The sequence below is a fragment of the Desmodus rotundus genome, chromosome 12, assembly GCF_022682495.2.
Source record: "Desmodus rotundus isolate HL8 chromosome 12, HLdesRot8A.1, whole genome shotgun sequence".
In the NCBI taxonomy this organism is placed as follows: Eukaryota; Metazoa; Chordata; class Mammalia; order Chiroptera; family Phyllostomidae; genus Desmodus; species Desmodus rotundus.
In genome coordinates, this window is record NC_071398.1 from 6,083,493 (window position 1) to 6,106,325 (window position 22,833).

A 22,833-nucleotide genomic window follows, 5' to 3' on the forward strand; every position below is an offset into this window, starting at 1 on the left:
CATTTTTAAACGCCTTCAGCTCTCCCCTCCCCCATCATAGATTTGAAAAAAACAACAATGAATGAATGGGACACTTGGTGGCCTTGGGTGGAGGCCAGAGCCAGAGCAGTTCTCGGGGGGAACGCTGAACTGGCCCCTCTCTGTTCATACCTCTTGGCTGGCCAAGAGGTATGCTGATGGCATTTAGGCGACCCTGGCTTTGCAGCTCCCTGGTGGGCACCTTGGGGCCAAGGACCTTTGCAAGCCAGTCTCCAGTTGGAAAGAACAAGTTGAATTAGGAGCAGCGGCTGGTTTCCCATGTCTTGCCGTCTAACCTGCCCGCTAGCACTGTAGAGAAAGCGCAAGGTGTTCTGTGCCAGGTCCTGGGTGGTCTTGACTGCAGACGTGTTTGTCCAAAACGTGTAAATTCCAACTTCCCAGTCTGCTTGGAAGCCCGGCTCCCTGCAGGCCAGGCGTGGGGACGGTGCATTCTGGCAGCCAATCAAGTCCTGGTTGCGCTGGCCTGACCCACCCTCCGAGCCCTGGTCCTTCCCTGAGGACCCCACTCCTGTGCTGCTCAGTGAGGGGCCCGACTCCTCCATTCAGCAGCCTGGTCTCAGGAGCTGGAGAGGTGTCTTGTCACGGGCCTCTTGCTCCCAGCCTCCTCTAGCGCTACATTCTGCACAAGCAGGTGTCCTTTCATCCTTACGATAGGGGTGTCCAACCTGCGGCCCAGGATGGCTGTGAATGCCGCCCAACACGAAATCATAAATTTACTTAAAACATGATGAGATTTTTTTGTGTGATTACATGTCACAATATATTTGATGTGTGGCCCAAGACAACTCTTCTTCAGTGTGGCCCAGCGACACCAAAAGGTTGGGCACCCCTGCCTTAGGACCTCCTGAGTTTTTAGCAAAGGAGAAGGTGCCTGGGACCTGCAGAGGCTGAAGGGCGCCTTTCCTGGACAGAGACACTCTTGTCAGCCACCCTGCCCCCATCCCTAAGCACCATGCAGTGAAAACTCGGCCTCACTCATTGACCTCAATGGAAGAGGCCTTCTTCCTGGACCCTGGGGGCTGTGGCATGAGCTGACCGGTGCTGGTGTCTTTACTGGAAGGAACCCCAGGGCTCTGCAGCCGCCTCAGCTTCACAGATGAGCAAATGCTCCTTATGGGCACTTTCCAAGGTCACCCCACAAGCAAGTGTGAGACTTTGCATTGGCCCGCCGAGGATGCGGGAAGTGAGGACTGCATGTAATAAATAGATAATGGCTTGTCTCTGGGCTGGTGTTGTCCTCAGAGATGGCCGGTGGGAAAGCTGGCCTTGTGATGATTAATAAACAAACCCTCCCCGTTAACCCGCCGTTTGGAGGCTGCAGGGCAACTCGTCCCGCCTATCCAAGGCACCAATGGGCTTTGTCTGTGGTGGCGTGGAGGGCAGCCCAGCTCAGACTTCGTGGGAGGGGTTTGGAATGTGGTCTGCATTCTGTTGAAGTACAATTTTTAAAAACGCCTTTCAAACCGAGTCATGTCCGAAGCACAGCCAGCGCTGACTCAGAGGCCTGCTCAGCCTTCCGTGGCTCTCAGTGGCTAGGGTTACCCCCCTCCCCAGCCGGAATCCTCGGCTCTGGCCAGAAAAAGGACGGCGTGAACTGCATGTGAGCTGAGTTCTGCAGATACACATCGGGTGAACTTAGCAACTCAGGGAGGCTCTGGCATTATTCCTTCAGAGCCCGCCCTCCTCACAGCCCTGCATGGGGAGTGGCCATCGGGCTGGGGAAGAGTCTTCAGGAGCATATTTTTGCTTTATCAATCGAAAACTGTGTAGGTTGAGCTTAGAGGTTTACTCTTCTTAAAAGACCCAACGCCTAGAGAAATCAGAGGCTTTCTGCCGAGGACCGGGACACAGGCCCTGCTGAAGCCCTTCCGTGGCTTCCCGTTTTAGAATGAAACCAGTCTGTGTCGTGGCTCCCAAGACCCTCTCTGACCCCATCTCCTCCCTCCCTTGTCACCCCTGCCAGCCTCATCTCCCACAGTGGCCTCCTTGCTGTCCCTTGAAAAGCAGGTGACTCAAGTGATTCACTCTCACCTAAAATCCCCTCCTTCAGGTGGCTGCCAAGCACAGCCACTCTTGCCGGGTCTCTGGCCCAAGCCTCCCTGTTCATTCTCTCAGTCAATTCCCTGTTTGATTTGCTCCAGACACTTTGCTGTGGCGGAAATGGTCCCCATATCTACTCGCTTACTTTGTGTGGCAGAGAATACCAGTTTCTCAGCCTGTCCCCATTCTTTCCTTCTCCCTTAGTATGGAACCTCAGTTTTGCTGGAGTCTCTCTAGAGCCTAGTACCTAGTAAGTACTTGTAGAATGAATGAATGAAAGAGTGAATGGGTGAACGAGTGAGTACATAGATGAACACACTCACACACAGAGCAATAACAAAGCTCCTTCTGCCTAAATGCTGGCTCTGTGATGAGGCAGGTACTTCGAAAGCTACACTGAGTTGTCACCATTCTTGGCCACTGACCCAGTGGCGTAGATGTTTACGTGGGCCAGAGCAATGTGATTTCCCCACGTTAGCGGCAGAGACAGCGCCCTCCAGGTCCCAGGGGGATGGGACGCGGACTGGAGGTAGATTTTACACTAGGACGTTTCCGACGTCTTCCGTGTGCAGGGGCCTTGTTAGCACAGCGGTCATGGTGCCACAGCTGCTTGGGCTTCTTGCCCTTCTACAGAAGAGCTGAACCGAAATGCAATCCTGTTTCCATCCCAGAACTTGCGTAGGCAAATGGCGTGGTTCATGACCTGTAGCCTTGAAATGAAGTGGCAGCTTAGAGAACCTGTGGAGTCTTTGGCTGAAGGCGAAGAGCGCCTGGTGGGATCTATGACACGTAAGTTTTATCTTTGAGGGGATTAGAATTTGCCCGAAGAAATAGTTTTTGAATCAGAGTAGCAGGGACTGGTACCACTTCCAATTCTACCAACAGAGGAATGGCAGCTTAGTAGGAAAATGCCTGAGACTATGAATGACGGGTGTTCTAATCCCAGGCTGTGACTTACTAACCATGTGACCCGGCGCAAAGCTTCCACTTCCTTATGTCCCAAATGGAGCTAGCTCCTCTCTTTCCTGCCCTAGTAGTGAAGGTCACCTGAGATAAGGTATGTGGGGGGTAAACTGTAATGTTTATATGTGAAATCCCCATTTTTTAGAGATGGGAAGAACCTTAGGGGTTGTTTAACCTCATGCTCCGTTTTACAGATCTGAATACTGATGGCCAGAAAGTCAAGGTTTTGCTCAAGGTCACAGGATGAGGTGGTGGCAGAGCTGGGTCTTGAATTCCCAGACCAATGTTCCTTGTACCATAACCTCCTCCACGTCAGCGGGTAATAACAGCGCTCTCATTATTCCTTCTTTGGTGGTACCTGGTACTCACTGCCGTTATTATAAAATTGGTTACGTCACCGGGAAATTGGTTCCATTTTGAGGAGGTGCAGTCCAGATGCAGGTTGCTTTCAATCATTTGTACATTCCACTGTGTTTATTGTGGCCACAATGGACCAAGCTCTGCTCTAGGACTGGAGGACATGGACAGAAATCCCTGCCTTCAGGGAGCTCATTGAACACACACATACACCACACATCCCAAATGGTATCAAGTGTGGAGGAAGATGTGGCAGAGAAAGGAAATGGGGCAAGCTGGGATGGGAGCAGAAGGGAGGGCTGATGTTGCTCTGTTAAGTCAAGGAAGGACTCTCCGATTAGATTATGATTAAGCAGCAACCCAAAGGATAGGGGAGCAAGCCACAGGGATATATTAGGGGAAGAGCTTTCAAGTTCAAAGAAACAGCAGATGCCCATCCCCTGAGAGTGCTCTTGGCCTGTTCAAGGAAGAGCAGATAAGCAAAGTGGGCAGTGAGACACACGGAAGGAGAGAAGGTCTGAGAGTCAGGGGTGGGGACAGCGGGGTAGGTCCTGGGGACGTGTGAGCCATTGTAAGAATGTTGACTTCTACTCAGCTTTTGAATCAGTGCCCAGCATAAATTCATCGGGAAACCAGAACGACTTTGATAAATTGGCGTTTTATTTCCGCCCACCACTTCCCCCCTAAGTCTCAATATGGACCGCCTCACTGCTGGCACTGGGCCGCCCTGAGTCTCCCACTGCAAGGTGCTCGTAACCTGGCCGTGAACATGCCTAAAGAAGAGAAGGGGAACGGAGGCCCAGTGGCTGCCCATTCTGAATAAGGTTAAAACAAACTTGGGAGATGTTTCTCGGCATCCACAAACCAATTAAGCAGGGTCCATGGAAGTATTTCTAGAAACAACTGCGCTGTGGAGAGAGACTGACAGGTGAGCAGATGGGGGAGCCATCAACTCAAATTTATTTCACAGCTTACAACTCAGATGAGCATTCCAGAGCCAGAACAGCTGGCCCTTTGTGCTGTGAGCCATTGTCCTTTGCTGGGCCCGTCTCTCAGGAGTGTGTGGATTGGGCCCCGATGGCCTTCTGTCTGTCTGTCAGCCTTTGACTACAGGGGAATATCCGTTGGAGAAAACGGGCTCTTGGTGTTAACCAGATTCTCCGTAATATCTGCTTCCTCTGTGGGTTACGAAGTTTCTGGAGTCTGGAAATCAATGACGTTAGCCTTTTAGCTTTCATTTCTGCAACTGTTCACGACCCACGTGACCGTCCTGATCTGATTCTGAGTGAGTGGACTTTAACCAAAGAGTCAAAAATTAAAGTCTACAGGTTTCTCAAGAAGAAACGTTTCTTAAAAAACATTACAGTGCATCTGAAAATCACAGCTGCCTTGAATTTCTGATCGCTAAGTTATTCTGGAATCCTTCTGAAGTTTGAGACCGTCTCACGCAAACTGGACTTAAGTTTCAAGCAACAGGGAAGTCGCGAAATTTGGAAAGGGTTATCTTTTGTCAATCACGGCCCTTTGTGGGGCACTGTGCTGACAGAGGACAGCGGAGAGACCGTATTCTGTGGCTGAAAGGAGGGCTTGCTGTTACCCGGTGGGGATTTTGTTCCAGTAATTGCCCCAAATTGGACCGTCTGCCACGCTGCAGGTACAGCATTCATATCACTCATTAAGTCATACGCCTGTATGCCTTCCCTCCCAACGGCAGAATCACTGGCAGAATATATTTGCTTCCAAAGTGTTTGTTTTCATTGTTGCCCTTTAAAAATAATGAGTTCATTCTATTCCCTCGCAAGGAGAGTTACTCTAGACTGCTTTGAAATCGTATATCTTTTGTTGAATGCATTTCTGCGGTGGTTACATAGCTTTGTGTGCCGGGGAACCCAACCCGGCCTCTGCTAAAGCTCCTCACCGAGCTGCCTCCCAGTCGATGCGTATAATCCTCCAGCCTACTTGACCTTTATATTGTTACCCTTGGCCAGGTAGAAGTCATGCAAGTTTCAGGTGACCCTCTCATGTGACCAGAGATCAGAGGTCAGCGGCTCCTAAATGGTCAGCTGTCAAGGTAGCCTATTCATCGCGATCATTATGTAACTGACAAGCCGACAAATGAACCTGGGTATAAAATTGTCCTCCACCCACCACCGCCTGGGTTTACACCCCGCGGCGGGCCAAGCAGTCTCACGTGTTAAGTGGCTCCACGAGCCTGTCGGAGTCCCTGACGTAGGAGGAAGGGCTGCCGGGCTCTGCTGTCAGTGCTGGACGCTTTGAAGTAACGGTTGCAGGTCTACACGAGCCGCCCCGGTAAATTTAATGTGAGTTCTTTATGGACCCAAAACACCCCCACGTGTCCCCCCACCACATTCCACCTGCAGCATCTTTGAGGCCCTTTGTGGCAGTGTGTCCACGAACCGATCTGACCCACAGAGCAGCTTACGACCCGTTAGACTGACGGGACGCTCCTCGGGAGAGGCTGGCTCAGAGCTAGGTGCCTTCAAAAAACTGTCTTTTTAAACAGGGACCCAACCTAATTCTTTTGAGGTCTATAGTTTGGAAAAGTACAAAGAACTTGAGGTTTGGAGTCAGAGAGTTTTGCCAAATCCTGACTGTCCTGTTTAGCTGTGAACTCTCAGACGAGTTAATTCATCTTCTGGGCCTTGGTCTGCGTCCCGAGGACAAACATTTAAAGGAGCTGTACACAGCGCCTGGCACTCAGTGGTTATTCCTGGCTGTTTCGAGTGTGTTTATTAGCACTATTCCTAGTTCTTTGGTCTGAGAGGTGTCATTGCATGAAATAGAATGTCTTTACAGTATCTCCCTTATCAACAGACACCTCTGAAAAACTTACAAGGGCAGCTTCGGAGGGGGACAGAGATGGAGGGTTGCATGGTGCGGTCCCGTGGACCGAGGATGAAGGCCCTGGGGGAGGCAGCAGGCATCCGCACTAGAAGGGAAGTTGGCCAGCACTCCCTTGGGCCCAGGAAGAAAGAGTGGACATGCCTTTGAGGAATTCCAAGACCGAAAAGTGTCCCTGACTTTTATACCAGCAAGGGGCTCTTGTAACCCATGTCTCTTCATCCCCTGACAACCTGGAGGTCCTGTGTGGGCACCTTTACCCCTCACCCCAGGGTCTTCTCCACTGTGGCATAGACCAAAAGCTCCTCGTGGTGACCAGCAGGACGGGAAAGCCTCACCAAAGGAAATGTCTTCTTGGAATCCCAACTTGGAACTCCAAAAGTTCTTCCTCATCGAATAACACAAAACAAAAGCCTCTGCTATTCATGGTTATTGGGAGCTATGGTACATTAGTGTTACATTTCAGAGACATCGCAGGTAGTATCAGTGTTGAGGAGCAGAATTGGGAACGGTGAAAACCATCGTTTACACAGAAAATGTCTTTCGAGTTCCAAATACACGTGTTGGACACAGCCACTGGCAGGAGTGGAGCTTTATTCTGTTCCCTTCTCCTCCCAGTGAGGAGAGCAGGACAGACCTCAAATAGGCTGATTGCTCGACTAAGATCCAGACAAGCAGGGTCATCGGGCGGGATGGCACAACGATTTCTTGAAAAATGGCTGGTAGCCCACATGGCTCGATAGCATTATCTTGGTGTCCAAAAGCATTCCAGGGACACTTGGCTCTTAAAGCCCCTAAGAAGGCCCTCTTCCTCCCTCCCTGACGTGGGAGGCCCAGAAGCAGATGCTTATACACCTTGAAGTTAAGTCAAGTCTAGCTTTTCAAGTGGTCATGGTTGAAATACACTACCTGCTGCAAAGGTATATTGACCCAAGAAATTAAAAAAAAGAAGAAGAAGAAGAAGCTGACCCACGGGCCGGAGTTCGGCTTTTCCTCTCTCTGATGTGTGTTGACTTAGCTGATCTGGAAACATTAACATGCGCCGCGGAGGCAAGAGGCTAACAGCCCTTCAAAGAGCAGGCGAACACGCCCTTTGTGGGAACTCACTGAGGCTCTGGTTTGAGCAGTGGTGCTGCAGTGGGCAGACTGCGTTGTACAAACTCAACAAGCTGCTTGCATAAAACCAGCTTTGTCAAAGGAGACCCTTGTGATAGGTATGACAAGGAGCTATTTATTTGCCATGGTATCCACAGTAACAAAAAGTCCCAGAAGACAGATGATGAATTCATTAACTCACTCTCCTCTTTTCAAAGGATTCCGAGTGTCCGGGGTAAGATTATTATAAGCCGGACTGTATGCTCTCCTCACTACTGACTGAGACCATTTGGAGCAAAGCACAGTGAGACTATAAAAACAGCATGGTGGCCTCGTCACTCAAGGTGACATTGGGATGTAGAGTTTAAGGTGCACACCATGGAGAGTCAGCATTACGCAAGGAAATTCCCTAAAATTGTCCCTAAAGTACTGTCAGGGACTTAGATTCTATGTTGTGTGGGAAATACCCATCTTGTTTTTCATCCTCACCCGAGGACATGCTTATTGATTTTAGAGAGAGGGAGAAGCAGAGATGTGAGGGAGCAACATCGATCGGTTGCCTCTCATACACGCCCCAACCGGGGAGCAAACCCACAACCCAGGCCTGTGCCCCGATCAGGGATCGAACCCAAAACCTTTCAGTGTACGGGACAAGCCACCCAGCCAGGGCGAAGAACACCTGTCTGTAAACATTGGAATCACTCTGTGGGACAAGATGCTGTGGCTCCAGTGCGCCCAGAGAGACTGAGAAGAACAGAGAACATTCCATCCCATGTGGGTCTCATGCCCCCTCCAAACACAAGGCCACCGGGGAGATGGTCCTCCCTTTGCCTGTCTTCCCCCGCTGTTTCCATGCCGACTGGGGTCTGCGGCTGCCATCTGATGCAACGCCAGTGTTTTCTGTGCAAGGGGAGCCTTCCAAGCCCTGGTACTGGCTTAGGCCATTTGACGGGATGCGCTCCGCTGCGGCCGACTCCCCGAGGACTCCTGTGTACTGTGAGACAGCATGACAGCCACCTCCTCCTGGTCAATGACAGTCCCAGGAAAAACCCCGATGGGAAGAAGACTCCCGCTTTTCCATTGCTGGGTGTCTTCTGATGTCGTTAGTTTGTACGGTTCTCTCTTGTCTTTAGACTTGCAGCCTCCTTCATTGTCCAGCGAGCGTTCCGAGCCCCTCGGGCCAGCACTGCGAGGTCCGCGTGCTGTAAAAACAGGACCTGTGTCACCCAGGAAAGCAAAAGGCGAGGCAAGACTGTGCATCAGCGTGGTGCTCAGCATGTGTTAAAGGGCTTCTATGTACATTGTTGGAGCTGTATTTGCACCTAAGCGGTGAAGCAGAGGGGCATTAACTCCATGGAACAGTTAAGGAAGCGCAGGGGTTAAGAAGGCTTCTCAACATCCCTCCGGAATTTAACTGGAAGTATTATAGTTTATGGTCTTGAAAGAGGACTGTGTATCTTCTGTTTCTATAGAATCTTACAGATGATTAGGTCCGAAACGTTTCATCAGTCATTTGTCGTAATGATAATCTTTCTAGAAATGTGGAAAAAAACCAAACCCACATCTTGCTTCTTTCTCTCCCCGGACGTGGTTCGGAGCCTCCTGAGTGTGTAAACCTGGTGCTAAGAGCTACGTAGTCGGCGACAGGGTCCATTTTAGACCAAACGGAAGTGCCTGGAAAAGACAGAACCCCGTGGGAAGGGCGGCCAGGCGGAAGTCCAGGGTCTAGCCCAGCCCCCTCTCTCCCACTACCAAGGACTGACCTTGGGTGAGACAGTGCTCACTCCTCGTGGGGATCAGATAGCCCCGCCCATCTCTCTCTCTCTCTCTGTCTCTCTCTCTCGTTACTGTGAAAACCGAGTAACACAGGGCTGTGTATTGGGTCTTGGAGGTGTTTAAACAACAAACAACATGTAATTGTTACTTTAATCAAGAGTTGCTCACTTCTTTCCCATTAAAGAATTCTCTCCTAGGGGTTCATTTTTTCTTGTCTCCTCAATGACCTATGCTTGGTAATATTTCTCCATCAAGGTCTAGTTTTTTGTATGTTTTTAAAGCTTGCTCACCGCACTGAATCTTTAGCAGGAATCATTTCTCCCGAAATCTTTCTTTATCGCTCCAGCAAGAGTGATGAAAACATTACCTGTCCTTCTTTATTTGTGGCAAAATTTAGTGACAAGGAGGGAGGCCGTGTGTGTTTTCTTAAAATCAATGGCCAGCACATTACTGTAAAACCTATTGATTAAAGACACAGAGTCCAGTGTTAGTCATTTAGTCTGTGAAATGATGCAATGAGGGGAGAAATTTCTCCTCTGACTTTTGCATTAACCTTTTATTGACTGCTTGCATACCCATAATTAACACACACTTTAGCTAAAGTGGTTAATTTTCACATGGCGACCGGCATCCACTAATGTAGCCGTAATCCAGGACATCCGAATGTAAGTGTCACCCTGGGGGAAATCAGCGGGCGGTGGCTACACCTGTGGGGGGAACGCAGACCCTCTGGGCTGTCATCTGCTCACGGTCCACTGATGGGACACCTGTCAGTTACTCCCCAGTATGTCACTAGGTCATTCAGGGAGGATCATTGCTAAGTAGCAAGAGTTGGGGGGTGGCTTATAGGGTTCTTTGGATTGAAATAATGTGAGTTTGGGAGGGAGAGGGATAAAGTATGTGTTCTTTTCCTTTGCCCCCTTGAAAGCCTTCATGAAAGGAACAGGGCTTCCTGAGTTGGCTCAAGTTCATTTGCTAACCCAAAGCATTAAAAATAAGATTTTTCTTCGGAGGATAGGAGACGAGAGGACCAAGTGGAAAGGGAGAAATGTGATGACTGTCGCTTTCTTACTGTTTAGCTGGGTTCAGAATGACCTGCTGGCCTTGGGAACACGGGGGAAACAATTTAACTTCTTTAGAAAGGTCGTGCAGCTCCGGTCACTAAAACTGGCTCATTCTCACGCAAAGGCCGGTGGGGATGACGCCCACTCTCCCTTGTTTTCTGCGTAGAAATCCGTTCCAAGTAGGAACATGATTTGAACCAAAACCAAAAGCCAGGGTTCCATGCTTTTCTACCCCAAAGAGCTCTGCGCACGCTGCCCTCTGTCAGCTCCTGGGTTTGGCGGGAGGACCGTCAGCAGCCAGCTGGGAGGCAGGGCCCCACCGTGGACATTGTCAAAGGCGTGTAGTCACTCAGAGGGGGGAGGCACAGCCTGCATGTCAGCCAGGACTCCGGGTTGCAAGCGACAGAAAAACCCAACTCAGACCATACCAGCTCCTGAACCTGGAAAGGCCTAAGCCCACCGTCTCCCCAGGACCCAGGCCAGGGTCGCAGGAGACCAAATGACAGTGGCAGTTCCGGATGGTGCCTCCTCATCGTTCACAGATCAAGGGGTTAGAAAGTATTTTTCCTCAGCTCTACAGCAGGCCTCTGGCTGTCACTCTCCACCCATGCCCCCCAGCTGGGTCACGTGCTTCCCCTAACCCACTCCCTGTGGCTGGGAGGAGGGGCTGTACTAATCGGGATTAACCAGTCCTGGTGGTCCCCTGACTCTGGAGGCGGGGCGCATTGAGCCCAAACCATTAAGCATGGGGAAGGCTGGTTTTGCAGAATTAGAATCCTCTCTGTGGGAATGGTGGGAAGAGACACAAGATAATAAATGTCTACCAGTTTTCTAAAACATTTCCTAAGAGAACGTGGGCCCCTTTATTTTGCCGGGACATGCTGAGTACGTGTGCTGAGAAACAATCTGATTTTATTTTCTATCAGTGCCACCCAGCGAGTCCGACGACAGCACCTCATATTGATTCAAGAACAACTACTAAGTCCTTCTGAATCTGAGCATCCTAGCCCGTCCCTGCAAAGTTGTAGCAGCCTGAACACATAAGTCTCCACATCCCAGGGTGCTGCTTTGTGATGGGATTCAGCTACACAGTAGCTGCTACAGGATCAGTTCCATTCAAGCCAGAAAGAAGAGTTGCTTCTGTATCTCTTAGAGCGTCTGCTAAAATGAACCTGTCCAGAGGCACGGGGTGGTCACAGGGGCAACAGGCAGCTGTCTTGTTGGCGTGGCTCATCGTCATTGGTACTCAGTAGAAGTAATAATAGCAGTAATTGTAGTTCATAGTTACTGAGCGCTTACTATGTGCCAGGCAGTGTTCTAAGCACTTCCCCTGTATTAGTGAATTCATTCATTTTAACCACAACTCCATTAGAAAGGTCCCATCATCATCATCATCATCATCATCATCATCATCATCATTGGCATCATCAACATCCTCATCATCAACCCCACCTGACAGACAGGAAACGGAGGCTCAGCCAGGGTCAGACACTTGCCCAGATGTCCTGCGTCCAGGTAGCAGCTCTCCAGGTGTCCAGAGAGCATCCTCTTAACCACTACCCTTTGATCTTCCTGCTCCTCGCCTTAGGAAACGGAGACGGGAGAGAGGCAGGGCAGGTGATTTGAGCAGGGAAGTTAGGGTAGGAATTCTCAATCCTTTTCCATTCCACAGTCTGGCAGGATGTTGAATCCGACAATGTATATAATAATTTGAGTTGGGGTGACTGTCCTTTCTCATAGGTACCTATGTCACCTCAAACAAAAAGCCCTCTACGGGGCCCCATATTTGGAAATTGGCCAGGAGCACAGGGCGTTAAAGGAAGAGCTTTAAAGATGTAAATGAAGGGCCCAAAGAAACCCAGTAAGGGGTTCTACCTCTAGCCCAGAGGGAGGCGTTCAATATACTCAACTCCTAGCCCGTGGGGGCTGCACAAACAGCAGGAAGCCCCCACACCAGCCAGTCTTTCCAGGAGAAGAACAAGGGGCAGAAAGTCCAGAGCACCTTCTCCGGAAAGAGAAGCCAGTGGGCTCAGGAAGCTCGCGCACCACGCATGGCCCAAGCAAACCTGGAAAGCAAGTTGCAATATTTTCAACCCTTTCTCAGAGTGAGGGGGCAAAACCCACCTGACGGGTGGAGAAGCATCTCTACTGACAAACCTTCTGATGTTCCGATACCCTGGGTGGGGCAACACTTATCGCAGCCCTTGCATCTGCCAGCCAGGGTAACGTGTGTGCAGATCGTGGCTCCGCCGCGAGACTGAGATGCTCAACTTGGAATAAGTTTCCCTGGCTCGCTGGTTGAGCATCACTCTCCGATTCCCAGGCACAGACAAAAGCACCGTTTAAAAGGCTTTGCAGAGTTTTCCGTCATTAGTCTCGACTTCCCGTGAATATTAATTCCCCCCACCCCTTCCGGGCGATTTCGAGGCTGTGTGCAGAACCGCGCAGGGGCACCCTCAGACCCACGGCGGCGCCGGCGCCGGCTCCGGCACCTGCTCCTGCTGAGGGGTGTGCAGAGCGCACCCTCTGTTGGCCGGCCCTGCGCCGGGCTTATCACTGCAAACAGTGTAATATTTATGTTAAGAGGATTGTCAAAAGTAGCTTCTGTTGCTTTAATTCTTGTTTTAAATAAATAATGAGAACATTTAAACACATTACTCTTCTTGGGGCCCGGAGGTCAGCTAATCTTATTATTTATGAAGTGATGGTGCTACATAATAGTACTTAGTGCGTGTTAACAGATGCTATTATCAGGGTCTGATGCGGGGAGCTGAAGATATATTGGGATGTTCTGTGTAATGTACGGCGGGTTGAGTGCCGGGGATGCCGGCACAGCAATTAAGCACACGAGAAAATAGGTGTTAAGTTGAAGTATGTTTTCCTGCGGGGGGTCCCCTCACCATTAATAATTCCCCAGAGAAGAGGATGTCTTTTAGTGAGGGACCTGCTCTGCCATCACACTTGGAAGTAGGGCCAGGGTATTCCATTCTTCGATCTCTTCGTAGTTAGTCCCACCCAGCAGACAAACAGCAGCCGGCAGAAGCACTTCTGAGTTGATTTAGAGGACAATGCAGAGAGCGTGGGTGGCAGCAGGGAAGAACCGATTGGACTCTTCCGAATAGAGTGCAGACAGCCCCCAACTTAGGATGGTTTGACTTCTGATTTTTTTTTTTTTGACTTTGCAATGGTGCGGAAGCGACACGTCTGAAAAATCAGTGAGATATTCAGCACTTTACTCTAAAACAGGCTTTGTGTTAGATGATCGGCCCACCTGGAGGCAGATACCAGTGTTCTGAGCACAGTTCAGGTAGGCTGAGTGAGGATGCTCGCCAGGTTAGGCGGATTAAATGAATTTTTGGCTCACCATGTTTTTAATGTGGGATGGGTATCACGGGAAGTGAGCCCATTGCAAGCCGACGGGCCCGTGTGTTTCTTCTCAGGAGGCACGCTCGCCACCACGCTGTGCTATTGTTTCTTTTCTGTTGCAATTTGTGTTTCGTTCGCTCTGCTCCTGTTCGCTTTCAGATTAATAAAGCTAAAGCCAATTTTAAGCTCGCTGGTCTAGATGCCCGCCAAGGTGTGGACAGGCCGCCCTTTTTTACGAGGCTGTGCTGTAGTCGCATATGATAATTAATTTCTCTACTATTGATGAATAATCCATTTAATAAAAACCGTGATTTAAGTGTTTTCCTTGGGGAGTAACTCTTGCTAGCCTCTTAATTTAATTTTGTGGAAGTTTTCCCCACCTATTCATCAGCGGAAATGATTATTAGCCTCTATTTGCATACATCCTTATAAATCGGCCTCTCCTTGGAGTGCCTTTCCCCCAGCTCGGCCAGCTGGGACACTTGTAAACCTCCAGGACCTCCAAAGTCAATCGTGGCCTGTAATATCGTTTAATCTATCCTCGGACGCTTTAATGCGGTAAATTTAATTTAATCTTTCCCGGTAATCTAGTAATACATTGAAATCCCACAAACATTTAACTCTGATAATGGCTTAATCACACCCTTTAAATAACAGTTGAGATAATGAAAATATAATGCACCATTTTAAAGGCAGAGTGACTGAATTTCCCTGACGATTGGCTTCTCCGAAGCCATTAGAGATACCGCAAAATGTGGGAATTGGGGAGGAAAAAAAAAAAAACTAAAGAAGTTCCAGCACCGTAAAGAACAATTCTTCCTTAGTATAAACACCGCTTCCTGCCTTTCAAGGTCACTCCTCCCCATGCCCACCTCTGCTGCGAAGGATTGTCCTTGGAGCCCTTGGCTGTGCGGCCTCAAGCTGCCTGTGGGTTCCAATCTTCTGGAAATTCCCCGCCACGGATGTAAGAATTGCCTGTTCTTTCTTGCTCTTCCAGATGCCAGTCCCGCACGGCTCGCACCCTGCCTGCGGACCAGAGGCCCGAGTGCCGGCCGTACTGGGAGAAGGACAACCCTTCGATGCCCCTGCCGTTCGACCTCACGGATGTCGTCTCAGAGCTCAGAGGCCTGCTGCTGGAAGCGAAGCCCGAGAAGGAGCACAAGGCTTAGGTGGAGGACCAGAGAGATGCTTTTGGCTCCTCTCCTCCATTGCCCTCTGGGGCTTGGGCGCGGGCGGGCGGTGTGGGAGAGGCCGCCTCCCAAGTGTAGAGCCTGGGCTGGGGAGGCAGCCTGTGAGTGTTATTCCGACAATGTTTGAGAACGGCACCGTGTTGTAATCTGATTTGGTATCAAACACAGTTTGCTCCCCCCATATATTCCCCACTTGGAATAATTTTTATCATGCGCCATCCCGCTCCCAAGGCCAAGGTCGGTGACAGGGGTGAACCCAGCCTGTGACAACGCCTAACCTACTTTCTCCCTTCTTAAGCCTTTACAGAGACTCAAGAGCAGATGACCCTAAGGTCATCTGGGGGACACAGAACTGAGACACAGCCACCCCAGTTTCTCACCGTGCCACTTAGCGGTGATACACGCAGTGCGGCACCCGCTGGCCGCTTGTGGCTTCTTACATTTAAGTTCAGCTTTAATGGTTATTAAAAATTCAGCTCCTCGCGGGCACCAGGTACATTCTAGTGCCAGAGAGCCACGTGTGGCTGCTGGCTCCCTTGCTGGACGGCGCAGGTACAGAACATCTCCATCACCGAGGGAAGTCCTTGTGGGCAACACCCCGCCACAAAGCCTCAAGGCAGGACACTCCGTCCCAGCTCCCTGTAGCTGCTGTCCTCACAGGCAAAGTAAATAAAAAAGACAAACTTGAAGAGTAGCCTCTTTCCCTTCTCCAAGAAAGACCTACGCAGAAGCCCAAGGCAGGCATTCTGTACTCTGCACGCGGGAACGGAGGCACAGTGAACATTAAAATACAGCGGGCATCCTCCCTTTAGGAAGGTGCCCTGAGCTAATGAAGGAGACGCAGCCCCATTCACACTGCATGGTGCATTTAGCCAGCATCGCGTTTTTTTCCCTCTAGCTCCCTCATTTGCATATAGTGACAGGTGGGACTGAGGTTTGAAGAACCCTGGTGTCCCTCCAGGTGTCACTGGAGCATTAGAGAGACAACACAGAGCAGAGGTTGAAACCTGGGCCCCGGCCAAAACCCCCACTAGCTTTGTGACCTTGGGCACATTACTGTGCCTCAGTTTCCTCATCTGTAGAGTGGGGGTGCTGAAGGCACCGGCTCACAAGGTGAAGAGTAAGTGAAATAGTCTAGCTACTTACGTGAACAACTTCTGACGTGTAGTTAAATACCCAAGAAATATGCGAAGGATTATCAGGACGCTGGCCTGATGGAGATGCGTGCGCCCCTCCCCTCCCTTCCTCAGTCCTTGCACCAGTTTGGTCTGGTGATGCCAGGACGTGCCTCCTGCCCTTTGTGGCCCTAGAGACCGTGAGAACTGCGCGCCCCTGTCCCAGCCTGTGGCCTTCTCCCGTAACTGTTTGCTGTAGTGGGAAGGCGAAGAGCATTTCTGCCTGTCAAGGCACACTGAGGACCAAGCTCTCTCCTGCTGCCAGAAGCTCGCTGGTTCAAGGCATGCATTCACTCACAGGGAGTTCACACCACAGAAAGGTCACAACACGCTAAGCAGCCAGGCTTCTTCATTTGAGACCGGGCGTGTCCTCCAGCCTCGATGTCCTCACCAGTAAAGGAGGCGAAGCCCTGCCTCGCAGGGTCCGCAGGTTAAATGGCATCGTGCGGGGAAGGAGAGCCTGGCACAGAGAAGTCACAGCCTGCAGGCCATCCAGCCTAGTGTTTTATTTAGCTCCCACTCTCTTCGTTCTTTGTTACATTTCACAAGGGCCAACGTGTGAGAAACTGGGAGATTTCATATAGAATAAAAATGTGTGCTGTCTCTTTAGAATTCTGGAGAGCTGGCAGCCCACGGCATGGCACAGAGCTAAGGGTCTTCTTACCCTTGGGTGGGGTGTGACCGCACCATGGCCCTGTGGCTCCTGGGTGTCATCTGTTGTCAACCTGGCCTGTTCCCCCTTCCTGTCAGCCCTCTCCACACCTCGCTTGTGCCCCTGTAGTAGAAATAAATGGTACTGTTTAGGGCTCACCCCAATACATGTGTGTGTGTGCCTGTTGCGCTCTTTGTCAGCTGCTTGTACCGTTTGTCCTGTACATCCCCAAACATCCATAAACAACAAAAGTATTAGCGGGATGAGGGGAGAGACCTAGAGAGGTTTTGCACTTTTCTCCTTGCACGCCAGTGGGTGGGCCTTCTTCCTTGGCCTGGGTGGGGCCCAAGTGGGGGGAGTTCCCAAAGTCCCCTGGGTGAGGCCAGGTGGCCAGGTGATGGACACCCAGCGTTGGAGAGACCTCTGTCCACAGTGAAGCTGAAAAGGGAGGTCACATGTCCTCAGGAGAAACGGTGCTTTCAGTGAGCGTGAGCTCGGCATGCCTGAGGGTTGCCAATGCTCTCCCGGGAGGTTTCTGGGGCGTGGGAGGAGGAGAGGCAAGGGGCGACTGAAAGCAGCTGTTGGGGTCCCCGGGCAGGCAGGCCCTTTCTCCCCTGTGAGCTAGGGAAGGACATTCCTGGAAGCGTGGGCACGGGGTGTGGCCTTGTCCCCTTGAGTCCCCGGTCCCTGCCTGCTTCCTCTCTCGCTTTCCCTGACCCCAGCCATCTTGAGAAAGTGATCTGAAAACAGGACTCCCTTCCACCCTTCCACAGCTCAGCGGTGTGGTGAGTCCTGGGCACCCAAGGACAGGCACCTGCCTTCCCAGGGCTCCTCTGTGCCAACCAGCCCCGTGCCAGGTGCTGGGCGTACCAGCAGGGGAATTTACCCCTGCAGTGGGGAGGCAGACACCAGGCCAGCAAATACATAAGATGCTGTAAGTGCCAGGGAGGGAACCACCCCCTCGGGTGAGAGGGTAGAGTGGGGCTGGAGACTGACTGAGGGTGGCTTGGGCTAGGAGGTCAGGGAAAAGTGGTGACAGGAAGAGCTTTCCTGACAGGTGACAGGGACGAGATCAGCGGGGACAAGGGCCTGAGGCAGGAAAGCACTCGAGGTGGGTTGCTCAGGGAAGAGAAAGGGCGAAGGCCCAAGAGCACAGTGGGGGAGTTGCAGGCGGAGCAGAAGCCGGAGCTACACGTGGACTTGATTCCAATACCCAGAGAAAGGCTTGGAGGGTGCCCTGCAGGGAGGGGAACGGCAGCTGAGATGATGTTCTCACCCTTTCAGGGGATCGTTCTGACTATAGCTGGATTCCCAGGGCTCTCTGACAGCAGGTGGCTCGGTCCAAAGGCACGGCATGTCCCTCGTCCTAGAGCAAGGTCTTGGAACAGACCCGGGGTCCTGTGAGCTCCCGCACCTCTGCTGCCGCACCCACCCTAGGTTATTTCTGCAGACGCCCGCCCAGGGGACTTTGCTGGATGGAAGAGTACACGGCCATGGCATCACTTGGGACACAATTTTAGTAAAAGCTTCTAAACCTACCACTCACGGAATCGAGGGATGCTAGCAATGTGGCTCCACGGGCCCTTGTTAACGGATCCCCCACATTCAGGAGAAGTTTTGCACATGTTTCGAGGGACGGTATTTTCAAATGCAACTTTTTTTTTTGTTTGCCTGCTCTAGTTAGGGCTGATTTCACCACTGGGCAAATTGCATACATGCGGGCCCCTGCCACGCTAAATACTGTTTATTTTGGAGATCTGTCAGAGGCAGGCGCAGGGGAGGCAGGATTCTTATTTGAAAAGGCAATTCCCCAAACAGATTGAGGAGGAGAGGAGCTGTGCGGATTCAAATGCACCAAAGTGGTGATGCCGTTTATCCAGTTTGCCTTTGTCACTTGGTGATTAAATGGTGTTTTTAATTACGTTTCATTGGGAGCCATGGGTATCGGCGGTGGTGAAATCAATTTGACAACCATACAGGGGAGGGGAGGCCCAGGAGTGCTGTAATGATTGCGGCCGCAGGAGGAACAGGCAGCGTTGGGGGGCCGGGTGGGGCAGGGGAGAGGCAGGGGAGGCAGTGGGTAATGACTTCCTGCAGGCGGGCCAGGCCACCTGTGGCCGCCGCTGTCTCTGGGAGGCAGGTGTCCATGCTTTCCAGAAGACGGATGCACCTGGCTCTCGCTCACCTGAGAGACCCACGTAGATCCCCAGGCTGTCTGGGAACTCCCAGAAAGCCCCTGAAAGGTCCGTTTCTCATTTCTCATTAACAAGGGAAAGCGTGAGCACCCCACCGTCCTTCAGCCCGGTGGCCCCTTCTCACACGACAGCCCCAATGCCTGCTAGAAGCAAGATGTCCTTGCAGCCACTGTGCCCAGACCCCCCTCCCCAGTGGAAGCCCCTCTGTACCCCTATTTGCCGTCTCTGCTGCCGTCCTCCATCAGATTTCTGAGTCTTCTGATTCTTGGGGGGCAGTAGAGGCTCCAGGCTGCAGAGTCCTGGTTCTGCATGTAACGCTAAGGCTCCTGATGCTTTCAACCCTTGGTTTTCTTGTCTGCAACATGGGAATAGCAGTAATGGGTCCATCACCTAGCCTCGTATGAAGGCTCACAGAGCATGCCTCCAGCAGCGCCTGGTGCACACAGGGCTTCCGCACTAGCTCTCCGGATTGGTACCCCAGTTTCCCGGGACGACCGTTGTAGCTCTGTGACTCAGGCAGATCACCTGTGCTCCCTGGGCTCCGAGCTCTGCTTGTATAGCTGGGGGGATGATCAGACGCCTGGCTCTCTGGACTCTCGGTCACCGCGATCACGCGTGTTAAGCGATTCGCATCACGTCTCGTAGGAAGGACCAGAATAATATGTTACCACCCCACACTATCCCATCTGCTCCTCACAGCTTCCACTCTTTCCTATGCAGGCGGCGTGGACCCTCTTATAAATGAGATACAATGAAAAATGATTCCTTAGTATCCCCATGGCTGTGGCAGGATTAGGTCACCCATTGCAATTTGAGATTCACTGAAAAAATTCTCGCCGTCCCCTTCTAATGGATGATCTGTGGGCAACAATTGTTTATTGACTGTGAAACGTCTAAGCACCAGGGTCGGTCTATTTCAGGGGGAGGGAAGCATTAATTAACTTCCCTCGTGAGGTCCGGGGACCCTTTTCTGGGGGCCCGGTTCACGACTCTGCTTGCATTTGCTCTTCATCAGTCCTGCAGGAATCGAGGTAAAATAGTTCCTCTGCATACGTGCGTCAAGCTAAATGGATAACAGCAGATACAGATCTGTTTGCCTGTCTGCACTTGCCTTTAGACAAAATTCATCAATTTTACAAAAGCCGCTGCCTGAACATGGCACCAATACAAATAAGTGCTTGGGGCCCGTGGCCCGGCTGTGGTTTTTAATCTGGTAAGTGCAGTAGCTTCCTGCTGAGAGGTGGGACGTGCTGGCTGAGGACAGCACTGTGCCCCCCACCCCCCAAGACGAGGATAAGAGGGTCAAGGCTGTTTCACGGTCCTGTGGTTCCGGCCCCTGGGTGCTCAGAGCCCTACTTCCTCAGCCACTGTCCACAGGAAGCACCTCCGCTGTCTTGCGCCCTGTTAAAGATGAGATAAAGACCACCCTAGTGGGGCCCATTTCAAAGGTACCCCGCTTGCCCTTCCCAACTTCTGAGACAAGAGGGGTTGCATACTGGAGGAAACCCTGCACCCCGGGGAAAACTCCCCCAGGCTGTGCAGCCCCCCACTCTCCTGGGTGGAGACCTCATTTGGGAGGACTTTTGCGTGCGTTGAAGCCCTGTGCAGAACCAAGGAAGGAGGAGGATTTGTTTCGTGAGCCAGTTTAATTTGGGTGGCGGGCAGAAGGCTTGGCGAACATGCCTATCACTTCGCAGCAGGCAAGGCCAGTCCGACAGGAAAGCGGCACACCGCTCATTTTCAAGGCCACCGGGAGCAGCTGGAGATGGGGGAGCGCACACCCCTCTTGCACAAGAGCAGTCTCAGAGACGAATGCTGCGGCCTCTTTGTGCAGTTTGGCCGACCCCGTGTGTCTGCGAAACACACCAGACCTGAGTAGAGGGGAGCTCATCGTTTGCTAAAATAAACTCGGGGCCTCCGGACACTAGGATGAAGGGGGCGTGCCTTCATTTGTTTCCTTGCCAAACTGCTCTCCCCAACCGAAGGCCCTGTTGTCCTTTCAGACAGGGAATTCAGTCTTTCACTTGGGAGCAAGCACCGCCAACCTACCAACCCCGGAGCCCCGAAAGGGCTGAGTGCATTTCCCGGAGTGGCCAAAGCTACTGCTCCTGCCTCGTCCAACACAGAGCCCTGGACCTCTGGTCACCCTCCTGCCCCTTCTCCCCTCACCCCCCAGCCTCCAATGCTTCAGACAGAGATTCCCAGTTGATTATGCCTTGATTGGAGTCGGGAGGGAAGCAGGCAGGCCAGGTACACAGGATTCTCATTGTCCTCCCCTCGGCTGCTGCCGACCAGGGTCGGGGAACACAGAACAATCAAGGCCTGTTTATCATGGACGCTAAGTTTTCGTTCCTCAAAATCAAAACAGAGTTTAGTAGGCAGCATATTCCATACATGTCTCTTGATCAATAGATGATCTGTCAGAAGCCATTAAAGCCCCCATTAGCCTGAATGCATTCCAAGCCAAACTATTGGATCATTTAAGGGCCGCACTGATTGTTTTTAATATACTGTACATTGATTTCTCCCTGCAAGCAGGAACATAAGTTTGAAACTAACTGTGTATGACTGAGGCTTCATTTGCTGTCTCCAGTGCTCTGTGAGAAGCGTGGTTTCACTTCGACCAGCAATGTCTGTGTATGGTTTTTAAAGAGATGCAGACGCTGGTCGATTTCCCAAAGTTTAGGCTGGATCGGGTTGTTATTCTTTTTCCCCGAGCTTTCTCCCGTTTCTCTGTGCGTGGTAAGCGAGCTGTGCATGCAGAATGGGAGCGGCATCCCAGCCAAGGACCTCAAGTGAAGGGCGGTGGGGAAATTTTTCTGAAAGCATGAAGCCCCAGCTGAGGCCACAATCGAAGTGAATTTGACAGCCTTGGGCCAATCGGCCTCTGCACCCAGCACAGCACAACAGCGGTGTGGCTGAGTCAGGCACCCTTGCTGAGTCAAAGGCGGGGAAGTTATCTGAGGCCCCAGACCAGCCTTCGGTGGCTGTGTTTCTAACTCTTGGTAGCACTGACCCTTCTGCCTTAGCCAAAGTGGATTTTTCTAACAAACACCCCCTGATTCCTTCCTCGATACTAAACTCTGTCCCAGGGACACCAGGTCTCTGCCCTCCAAGTCCTGTTCTTAACCAAGTCTTCTGCTTCCAGCCCCTTGGCTCATTTTAGTACAAAGCTTGAGACCAAGAGAGCAGTTTGGCCAAAAGGGTAATGCCATGTGTCCCAAAGAGACGGTTTTTATACGTTGTACCCCTGTTGCAGATGGGGCAATTCAAGAAATTGAATTTCAAGTTTCTGGTATATACTGAGATTTGGGAAGAATATAAACATTCTCGAACCCACTTCCCAAATAAACCTAAGGTATGTTGATTAGGAAGATGGTTCCAGATTGCTGGTAAGAAGGGCCTGCCCCCCTCCAATTCCAGCCCACAACGGAGGAATTGTGTTAGTCTGGAAAACAGTTCATGTGTCTTAATTCTTTTCTCCTTGGGCCACAAAGGTCCACAAAGTGTTTGTGATTGTTTAACCACCCAAACAAGCCACAGGAACTTACGATGCAGGTGCTTAAAAATCACAGAAGCCAAGATTCATCATCCCAAATACTGGCCTGTCAAGCAAAAGTCGCAATAGTAACATCTAGGGCGGGAGTCAGCAAATTATAGCCCGCTGTCACATCTGGCCCGCCACTTGTTTTTGTGAAATAAAGTTTTATTGGAACACGGCCATACTCATTCATTCACATGTTATCTACGGTTGCCTTCCCAGAGCTGAGTGATTGTGGCCGAGAACACGGGACCCGCAGAGCCTAAACTAGCTTACTGTTGGGCTCTTCACCGGAAAGATTTTCTGACTCCTAGCCTGGCTCAGAGGATTGCTGTATCTCCTGTGATTGTGCCTGTTAATCAAGCACCATTGTGTCTGGTACTCAGTTACTCCTGGACACATAACCAGTGATGAAGATGATGCTGCAAAGGTGTCCCAGCAGAACACTCACGCCAAGACCGTGCTCTATACTGCAACGTGGGAGGAAGCGTTCAAGGGCAACACTATTATGGGCAACG

The 22,833-nt window shown here is 51.3% G+C and overlaps 1 protein-coding gene across 2 annotated transcripts in view; it reads left to right on the forward strand.

Moving 5' to 3' along the window:
• FTO (FTO alpha-ketoglutarate dependent dioxygenase) overlaps nucleotides 1-16,766 on the forward strand; it is a 314,052-nt gene extending 297,286 nt beyond the window's left edge. The window contains exon 9 of one of the 2 annotated variants that reach the window (XM_024551436.4): nucleotides 14,560-16,765. In XM_024551436.4, the coding sequence (XP_024407204.2) occupies nucleotides 14,560-14,731 (172 nt within the window). In that variant the 3' untranslated portion in view covers nucleotides 14,732-16,765. Of the gene's footprint in view, nucleotides 1-14,559 lie in introns of both variants that reach the window. The other variant, XM_045188382.3, reaches the window with a different exon arrangement.
• Nucleotides 16,767-22,833: the final 6,067 nt, after the last annotated feature.